Genomic DNA, 10,000 nt, shown 5'->3' with positions numbered 1-10,000 from the left:
TAAATTTCAGGACAAGATGTGTACAACAGAAAACAAGATGCGTTTGTGAAACACAAATTCCCCCGATAATGGCCAATTGCAAAGATGGCCAAGGTCAGAAGGACAAATACCTTGGTACCAATAGAAAGATCTTGTCACAAAAAATGCTCATGTGCAATATGAAAGCTCTAATATTTACCATTTAGAAGTTATTACCAATGTCAATTTTTTAAAAAGTAGGTCAAATGCCAAGGTACCCAAGGGAAGGTCTTGTCCCAAGGAATACTCACGTGAAATATCAAACCTTAACACTCACTGTTCAAAGGTTATTAGCAATTAGGTTAAAGTTTTTAAAAGGTAGGTCAAAAGTCAAGGTCACAGGGTAAACAATGTTGGTACCCATGGAAAGGTCTTGTCACAAGGAATACTCATGTGAAATGTCAAAGCTCTAGCACTCAGGGGCGGATCCAGGAATTGCAGTTACGGCGGGTGCCACTTTATGAGGCAGAAAGCCCTGGTGGGGGTCCAGGGGACGAAGCCCCCGGAAGCTCCTGGATTTTACAGGGCTTGAAATATGTCTCCTATTTAGTCATTTGTACTACTTTCTATCATTTCTTAAAAGGTGAAATTAATAACATGACGCAAATTTTAAGGGTTTTTCGAAAAAATTAACTTCTCCCAAATAAAGTAATTCAAGAAATCAAAAGATTTTGTCATTTATTTCTCCGGGAGTGGAAGAAATTATTGCTTCTTTTATCGTTTAGTACATTTTTCCAAACAAGATACTACGATTTACCTTAAATTTGAAAATTTTAGGGGGCGCAGACCGGCTGCGCCCCCCCCCCCCCCTTAAATCCGCGACTGGCACTTGCTGTTCAAAAGTTATTAGTAAGGTTAAAGTTTCAGACAGAATGACGGAATGACAGACAGGACAAACACAATATGCTCTTCGATCTTCGATCTCGGGGGCATAAAAAATGATGACACGACAATAGGTGTAATGAGAAAAATACAACGACGCAATGTTTTCTTTCTTTCTTTTTCTTTGCCCTCTATTCTGCCAACCGAGTGTAATCTAATTCAGAGTCCTTTACTACTTTCTGTTTTTTCTTGAAACAGCACACAGCCACCAGTATACCAACGAGACAGAGAGAGACCAGTCCAACGCTGATCCCGATCTTCAAGTACAACACTGTAAAAAGATAGGGCAACTTTTATGTTGTTTTACGTCGATGTAAGATTATTTCATGGAAGAGAAACAGGAAGGCGATAAGCGGCTTGGGGTGGGGATGTGAGAAACAATTCTGAAATTTACCTTTGATTGTCATTGTTTTGTTGGCTTTTTTCAGGCTGGTTATGTCAGATTTGTTTCATGTTTTAATACATGTACATACAAGAATATATGTGTTTTTACTAAGTGCATGACTGGTCTAAAGGAGTTTACGAATTGTCATGTAAAGCGGCTAGCATTTCTATTATTACGGAACATGCTCCATGTAAATAGCCTAAAACATTGACACTGCCTGTATCAGTATTCATTAGTAAACGTGATATATTTTCTTAACAAATAGTAAGACGTGATGCAATATTTCACATCTGTACAGACTTGGTGGTACAGTGTCGTTGTAAATCGTGTCAGGACCAGTAAAACCTAACAAAACATGACCATTGTGTGGTATTATTTACAGTGATGTTTACAGAAATTCTTAATTTGCATTAAATTTTATTGCAGAAAAATGGACAGGACCTAGGCACTGTATGTTAAACCGAACTTTAATGATTTCATTAATATTCATGAAATGCAAAACTGATAGAATTTTATGAACTGTAAAGGCGTAACTTTAACAATTGGTCTGTGATGGCATTTGGTTTCCTAATGAGTGTGTAAAATCACAGTACTCGTTCATATAAATGTGTACTTTTTAACTTTTAATATACGTATAGTTTTAAACGCATATGCAGATTTCAAACAACGTTTTCTTGTTAACAAGGATATTGAATTTGAAATGGTAATTACTTGTTTTGCAGGTAATAAATGCACTTTGCTGTGATGCATTTCTGACAGATAATCTTGTTAATTCAGTAAAACAGCAATTAATAACATTGCCATTATGACACTTGCGATGCCACATTATGAAATAAATGGGGAATTTCAGTGGGGAAAAAGGCGACTTTATTACAGCAATCTTTCGCACTTTGAATTGGTTGTATAATCTATTCTTCGGTATTTCTTTACTGCCTATAATGATTTTGCAAATAAACTTTTCTATAAGATTAAATAACGATATAGTTCTGAGTGTGTGATTGACCTTGAAACAAAAAAATAAATCTGGCATCGGTTTAAATGACTTTCAATCCCGCAAATGAAAATAAATATTGATATACAAAGTAGCTGAACTTTAGTCTGATTTTCAAAAAGTCTAGCAAATGTTTCATTCGTGATTCATAGGGTTTCTAATGTACACAAGAAATGCTTATTTCCATTATTCATAATCTGTGTCTAAAGAAAAACGGCAAAGGACATAATTTTCCTATTTCTGGTTGAAAATTAACGTCACGAAGATAAATGTGCAAGCAAACAAAAGCATCTATCAACACAATGACCCTTACATGTATATGTTTGTGTAACACCCGATCACGTACAACACAATGTCTGTTACACGTATATATCTGTGTAACACCCTATCACGTACAACAAAATGTATCTTACACGTATATATCTGTGTAACACCCGGTCACGTACAACACAATGTCTGTTACACGTATATATCTGTGTAACACCCTATCACGTACAACACAATGTATCTTACACGTATATGCCTGTGTAACACCCTATCACGTACAACACAATGTCTGTTACACGTATATGTCTGTGTAACACCCTATCACGTACAACGCAATGTCTGTTACACGTATATGTCTGTGTAACATCCTATCACGTACAACGCAATGTCTGTTACACGTATATATCTGTGTAACACCCTATCACGTACAACACAATGTCTGTTACACGTATGCGTCTGTGTATCACCCTATCACGTACAACACAATGTCTGTTACACGTATATGTATGTGTAACACCCTATCACGTACAACACAATGTCTGTTACACGTATATATCTGTGCATCACCCTATCACGTACAACACAATGTCTCTTACACGTATATGTCTGTGCAACATCTATCACGTACAACACTATGTATCTTACACGTATATATCTGTGTAACACCCGATGACGTACAACACAATGTATGTTACACGTATATGTCTGTGTAACACCCTATCACGTACAACACAATGTCTGTTACACGTATATATCTGTATAACACCCAATCACGTACAACACAATGTCTCTTACACGTATATGTCTGTGTATCACCCTATCACGTACAACACAATGTCTGTTACACGTATATGTCTGTGTAACACCCTATCACGTACAACACAATGTCTGTTACATGTATATGTCTGTGTAACACTCTATCACGTACAACACAATGTCTGTTACACGTATAGGTCTGTGTAAACCCTATCACGTACAACACAATGTCTGTTACACGTATATGTCTGTGTAACACCCTATCACGTACAACGCAATGTCTGTTACACGTATATATCTGTGTAACACCCTATCACGTACAACACAATGTCTGTTACACGTATATGCCCGTGTAACACCCTATCACGTACAACACAATGTTTGTTACACGTATATGTCTGTATAACACCCTATCACGTACAACACAATGTCTGTTACACGTATATATCTGTGTATCACCCTATCATATGAAATAAATAAGCATTACATGTGTTAGTCTTCTGTGCTGTCACCAGAATTCGGAATGACGATGACGTCGTCTGATTTGAATTGGCTCCCAGTAGATTGATGGTGGCTCTGTGGTTGTTGTCCGCACACCAAACCTTTGGTTTATGTGTACAGGAATAGTTCTATAAAAATATTCATACCATTTATTCAAAATATGCACATGAGGCATTTGCATACATATATATTCTCTGTTGCAGAATCGTTATTTTTGAGATTGTCCACAACCTTAACGTTTAGTGGTTGTTCAAATATCATAAGCCAAAAGACGTCTGTACGTATAGGTATGTGTGTCAATTAAATGAGATAAATGTCATTGATAGAAAACATTAAAACAATTTCAAATTGTTTGTACAACATATACACATATACTCTTTGAAACTATCGAAAACAAATTAATTCAGACTAGTGCTGTATGCAACTCACAGTCACAGCTGCATGACAAAGACATGTAACCGAAAAGCTCCATATATATAACACATGTACTTACACAACGGTATTTACTTAGCAGCAAACAAACATCAATGCTTAACTTAATTTGCAAATATTTTTGTTTTGATCTTTAAAATAACTGCAAACTATACATGCTTTATTTGATATTAAACGATAAGTACTATTGGAAAATGTCCACGAATATTCTTTGTGTTATTTTTCACTCAATGAAAATCAACAAACCATGGCTTTCGTTCCACCTTCCTCAGAAAACTCTAGCTGCACGTGACAGTCTTTGACTGAAAAGAATATGGTGTCGTAACACACAGATCGAGTATATATTGTGTCCCCTATCGGCCCCGAGAAACTCAGCTTGCACGACTCTGAAGGCATTTGTTTCCCGTCCCAGCTAACCATGTACGACAGTTCAGGGGACACATCGTGGACCTTGTGACCGCTGCAATTATTCAGAAAATGAAGTCCTGAAATATACACAATGGAACGTGTTTGGTCCGAACGTGCCCGATATCGACTGTAAATTCATATTCAGATTAGACAAATAAGAAATACAGGTCATGGTTTTTTTTAATTTAAGAAATATTCAAAATTTGGTATCGAAATCTTTGTTTGAATTGCAGTTTTCGGATTAAACAAGGTGTGGATTTATCATGGCGCACTGTAGGGTCGCACATGTTGCTGTATTAGGATTATGAGATACTATGAAAAGATGACATACATATATTTTTACTGTTACACTAAAGAATTCCATCGGAAAAAATCAATCAATCATATACTCTGACAGATATTATAGTAAAGAAATTCCATATCTTGTTCATGCTTCAAGACATTTAGCATACGTTTTCCATTCTAGAAGGACATGGCCAGCACAAACAGAAAAAAACAACAACAAAAGAACGTCCACATTACCTCTGGTTTCACTTTCACTCATGTGAAACAACGAGAAAACGCTTAAAAGCAATAGGCTGAGGATAGAACCATGGGTAACCACTCCCAGGACCATTCCAGATGCTGTGTATTACCACGGTTAAAACCTTCACATTTACTCCAGATTTTTCAGTGAGGAAAGACTGATCTTGAATTCAAATAAGTGGTCAGAAGCATCGTTGAGGAATAAGGTTGGCAAGTGTCCAAAGTGTACGTTTTTCAGGTTTGTTGGTATTTTATATCAAGCTTGAAAATATACAAAACATCGACTTATCCCCCGCCATCTGTTGCTGAGGTGGTGTTGTCTTTTGTGTGGATCAATCAATCGTTATGTACTGAATAGACGAATGAATTCTATATCGCTATCTTGCTTAAGCTTCCGTAATAAGTTGGTCATTTAGTTTTATTGATCAAAGTTTATAATAAAAATTGCATAATAAATAAATTCATATAATATATGGTACAATTCACACTCAGAGATCTTGATAACAATTGCATTATTATCATACATGTACATCAGCGAAAGTGTATGATACTATTATTAATACATGATGTATATCGAACCAACATAAAGGAAGACGAATATATATATGGTTAAAGCTCTCTAACAAACACAAGGGTAAAATCCATGATCAATTGTGTTCTGTGCTGGGGCTTTTCAGTAGTGTAGTACTTTAGTAAGACTATGAAAATTACGAATTTCTGATTTTGCGTCAAGCATTTGATCAGTCAGATTGTACAAAAATTGACACATTTTCTCTAGTTTATTTAACATACTAGCTTTTCTTTCCTTGAATTGAAAGTAACAGCCACTGCTGTATACATTTGATAAAGAAATTCAAATTACAAAAGTTGTGTAACCAAGTCACATTGTCTAGATTTAGGCATTGGCACGTTCTTCATTGTTTTCAGTAGGCTCATTTTCAGGGACCTTATTTTTTCTGAGAACAGAGAGAAATTTCTTTGCGCCTCTCTTGGCTGCTAGGGCAGGAATAAAAGATTGGTCTCGAGCAATACGAATACTCGCCTTCTGTTTGGTTGCTAGCTTCATCATTGCATGTAAATTATCTTTGGTTTTATCTTCACAAAACTTGTCAAAAGCTTGTTCCAATTCATTTCTGTTTATCGAAAGTTTTGAGCTCTTCTTGGCGACAGGTGCTTGTTTGCTTACACTGCTTAGACCGAAAGGGTTGCGTACAAAACGCTGTCTAGTTCGAAAATTTAATGCGTATTCCGCAGGACGTTTGTTGAAATAATCTTGTTCATCAACGAACGATCTCACTTTTTGTTGGAGTCTTGCATAGTTGATCTTTTCGAAGAAAATCTCGCTGTTCCGTTCGTCTTCTTCGTCGTCTTCAAATCTAACAGATTTTCCGCGCATGTGTGTCGTGGCTGTTGTCATATATCGCGGACTTTCATTTCTACTGGACGACTGCACTCCTGTAAAGTACGGTAGTGTGACGGACGATTTGACACTGTTGCGTGATGAAGAGAGTGGGTGAAATACTTCAGACACGGAGCTTTTCCTTCCACCTACAGGTTCACTGTTGGCGTTACCTCCTTTCGTTCCCATATTTTGAATCTCGGTTAGAAAGACTTCGGATTGCCTTGCGTCACTTAATATAGGTGGCGCTGATTTTCCGCGTTGTTGATTCACGTTGGGAACAGTATGGCACCGAACGTCTGTGGGGTCGCTCTTTGCAGACGACAGACGTTTGAAAGCAATTTCGGATTTCCTTTTCAGAATTGCACTTTTCTTTCTTTCCATCATTCGTTTTTCAATGTTAATGTTTTTCACCATGGTGTCACGTTCTTTGTCGTAAATGAGCTTGACTGTGCTGCACCTCGTTGATAACGCTTTGTGTTTACTAGCTAGCAGCTGAGCATGCAGTGGTGCAAGCATCATTTCAACGTTGATCGTGTGGTCTTGCCACGTTAAGTCATGAGTCTTCAACATCAGAAGCGCCATTTTAGATCTGTAATTGAAGTACATGAAAGCTTGCTAAGTACACAGTACAAAATGCCTGATTAATACTTATACAGAATACACCGTCTAAATCTAATTTTCAAGAAACGCCTACATTTACATCTAATCCTTGGTGCTCAGTCAGTGTTGAAATGTAAATATCTTGCGGTAAGGCATCATTTGTGAAATTGACATGTATATGTATGATGTTTCGTGTGTCCGCACTCAATCAGTTTTAATGCGTTTAGTCCAGTTTCGCTCTCGGGCACGTTTTCATGGATGGAGCACGTACTGGTAATTGATTAAAAGCTTACCATTACATTTCGATAGTCATCATTGCTAGGGTTGTATGTCGACTAATAGTTATATTGTATACAATTTCGAAATTAATTTTTAGAATGTAAAAATATAGAATAATGACTTAGTTTATTGGAATTATGGGGAGATAAACACATTGGGAACGAGACAAACCAACTCTTCCTATACTGCTAATTTTAAGGAGGTGAATTTTGAAAAGGTTGTCCAAATGTGTATTGCATGCAAAGATAAAACTGCTTGTTGTCTGTTCCATGAGAAATAACAGAATTGACGTACGGCACAGAACAATTTATGGAATTTCGACTTCCAAAAATTTCACCTTTTCTTTCTTTTCTTTTCTTTTTTACTTAGGACCTACACATCCTATTTAAAGGTGCTTGGAATTCAAAATATACCCATGCATGGATCATCAAAATGATGCATTAATTTTGAGTTCATATGTGTTTAAAACTGGATTTTCAGATTTGTTTGTTTATCCATAGCAGTTTTCCGTACAAGCAATTTCCTTACCAAAAATGCGACGAATAAATAGTTGTAACACATCGACTATCTATTTAAGCGAACTAAAGTAGATAGTGGCACAAAATCTAGTATCAATATTCTATATTTCATTTTATTACTTACTTTTCGTTGTGTATACAAGTTCTTTAAACATATGGCATGCAGAGCGTTATCCAAGGTAAATTTTCTTCCGTATAACGTGAAATCATGTAAATGTATGCTTATAACGAACTTACACGATAGTATTTTGTATATCAATAAACCCTTGAACTAGTCTGAAAATAGCACTTTTGAGTATAATCTTCTAATTTACGTCAAATAGTTTACAAAATTAATCCATTTCTTAAGATTTAAATGTAAGTACATGTAGATAAAAATAATTATGTAGAAACTCAAAGATTAAAAGTTGAGAGTAAAATGTTCACTTTTAATTACATGGATAACGTATTAATCGGGTTAAGAAGGATTAAAGATATCAACACTAGACTTTATACGGAAGAGGCTGTAGTTGTAAAGTGCCAGATTTTAAATTTTTCACTGACTGCTTTTCGTTGCTATGGCGTCGTCATCGCAGCAATATTCATGATCAAGGTGAAATCGATTGACATGACAGATAAAGAAAAAATACCACATTTTGGGTTCTTTTTATCAACGATTGGTTATTTTTAGAGAAAACGGAATTTGGCATATTCTTAATGTACATGTACTATTAACTTCATATGGACCGGATAAACGCATCAATCTTTTTGGGGAGGGGGATTTATGAGAAATTTGATAATCAATCTGTTGACGGTGCTACTGTTAGGATGAGTGCGTATACATGAAGGGATCTCTTCCCAAGGGAGAAGATTCCACCCTATGGATGTTTTTTATACTCAGGATTAACACTTAGTATTTTAGAACTGGAATACATGTAAGTGTATAAAAATAGGCAAATATAATATACATGTATATTTTCTACCAAAATCAGGGGGTGGGGGGGGGGGGGGGTAGGACCCTCGCAACCCTTCTATATGCGCGTCTCATACAGCCTCTGCCAATGGAATAAAACATGTTTGAATAAATTAAAAGAAAACGGGAAAAAAGCTCCGTAGTGTAATGAAGATCACACATTATGCTAGAAATATTTATAGATATCCTTAAATTTCATGTAATAATACTCATGTAGTATTGAAGTATTTTTCATGGAGCAAATAAAATCTACAGCATATTGGTTAGGCCGTCAGACTCTCGACTGAAAGGGCTGACGTTGTGTCCTTGGGAAAGGCACTTTACATGAATTTCCTCACTCCACCCAAGTGTAAAAGGGGTACCTGGCTATAGACAGTGAAAGATATTGTTAGAATATTAGTGCTCTAGCGCTTGTAATGGCAGCTTGCACTGTATGGTTCCTAGGAGGCTGAGAAAGTATCTAGATTGATATAAGGTATGCCGGGGTAATAATGTACATTGATTATTGTAAAGCGCTTTGAGCAGCATACGCTGGAAAAGGGGCTATATAAAACCAATCATTATTATTATCATTATTATTGTACACATCATAATCTCCAAAATGCTTATTAAATATTTCAACAATCACATGTTGTAAATAATTGTATATTCAAGTTTGCTACATCTTAGAACCCCTTCCCTCTTTTTTTTATCGGTAACTATTCATTGAGATCCATTCAAAAACTATCATGATCATTTGATGTCAAGCTTACATTTACATTTTTTTTATAACTTAAATGTACACACGTACTAATCATCGGATTAAAAATCTTTGTTTCCAAACTAAAATTGCTATAATGTATCTATTATGGAAAAATATAATACTTTGTGCAACGTAAACTAAATGAAAGGAATAGGTCGAAATAGTTAGTTCATTCTTGATTAATTAACTCTCGGACATCTTCGGTTCGCCTTAATTGCATGATGTATGCATTGCGCGCACCTTCTTTACATGTGATCGGAAAGTAAACAATGGCGACTGTAAGTTTTAACATCGAGTTCATCGACTGTAGATATTGGAATAAGGAACTATCAGACTAAATTC

General features: G+C 36.0%; 2 protein-coding genes across 2 annotated transcripts in view; both read right to left on the bottom strand.

Moving 5' to 3' along the window:
- LOC125681658 (uncharacterized) overlaps nucleotides 1–5,489 on the bottom strand; it is a 7,162-nt gene extending 1,673 nt beyond the window's left edge. Inside the window, exons 1-4 of the mRNA XM_048921834.2 lie at nucleotides 5,163–5,489; nucleotides 4,479–4,717; nucleotides 3,787–3,928; nucleotides 1–1,171 (exon numbers count right to left, since the gene is read on the bottom strand). The exon at nucleotides 1–1,171 is cut by the window's left edge and continues 1,673 nt beyond it. Coding sequence (XP_048777791.1) covers nucleotides 1,032–1,171; nucleotides 3,787–3,928; nucleotides 4,479–4,717; nucleotides 5,163–5,256 — 615 coding nt within the window. The 5' untranslated portion in view covers nucleotides 5,257–5,489 and the 3' untranslated portion in view covers nucleotides 1–1,031. The remainder of the gene's footprint in view (nucleotides 1,172–3,786; nucleotides 3,929–4,478; nucleotides 4,718–5,162) is intronic.
- Nucleotides 5,490–5,565: 76 nt separating this feature from the next.
- On the bottom strand, nucleotides 5,566–7,249 carry LOC125681236 (uncharacterized). The gene has a single exon (XM_048921241.2). It carries the CDS (start codon nucleotides 7,171–7,173, stop codon nucleotides 6,061–6,063), a length of 1,113 nt encoding a protein of 370 aa, XP_048777198.2. The 5' UTR covers nucleotides 7,174–7,249; the 3' UTR covers nucleotides 5,566–6,060.
- Between the last annotated feature and the right edge of the window lie 2,751 nt (nucleotides 7,250–10,000).

This window comes from Ostrea edulis, chromosome 2, assembly GCF_947568905.1.
Source record: "Ostrea edulis chromosome 2, xbOstEdul1.1, whole genome shotgun sequence".
Lineage (NCBI taxonomy): Eukaryota > Metazoa > Mollusca > Bivalvia > Ostreida > Ostreidae > Ostrea > Ostrea edulis.
Note: the sequence above shows the minus strand (reverse complement) of the source record. Positions and strands in the feature narration are given on the sequence as shown.

What these genes read in the sequence shown, in the direction of transcription:
- LOC125681236 (XM_048921241.2), bottom strand. Translation starts at nt 7,173, where the DNA reads ATGTACTTCAATTACAGATCTAAAATGGCGCTTCTGATGTTGAAGACT.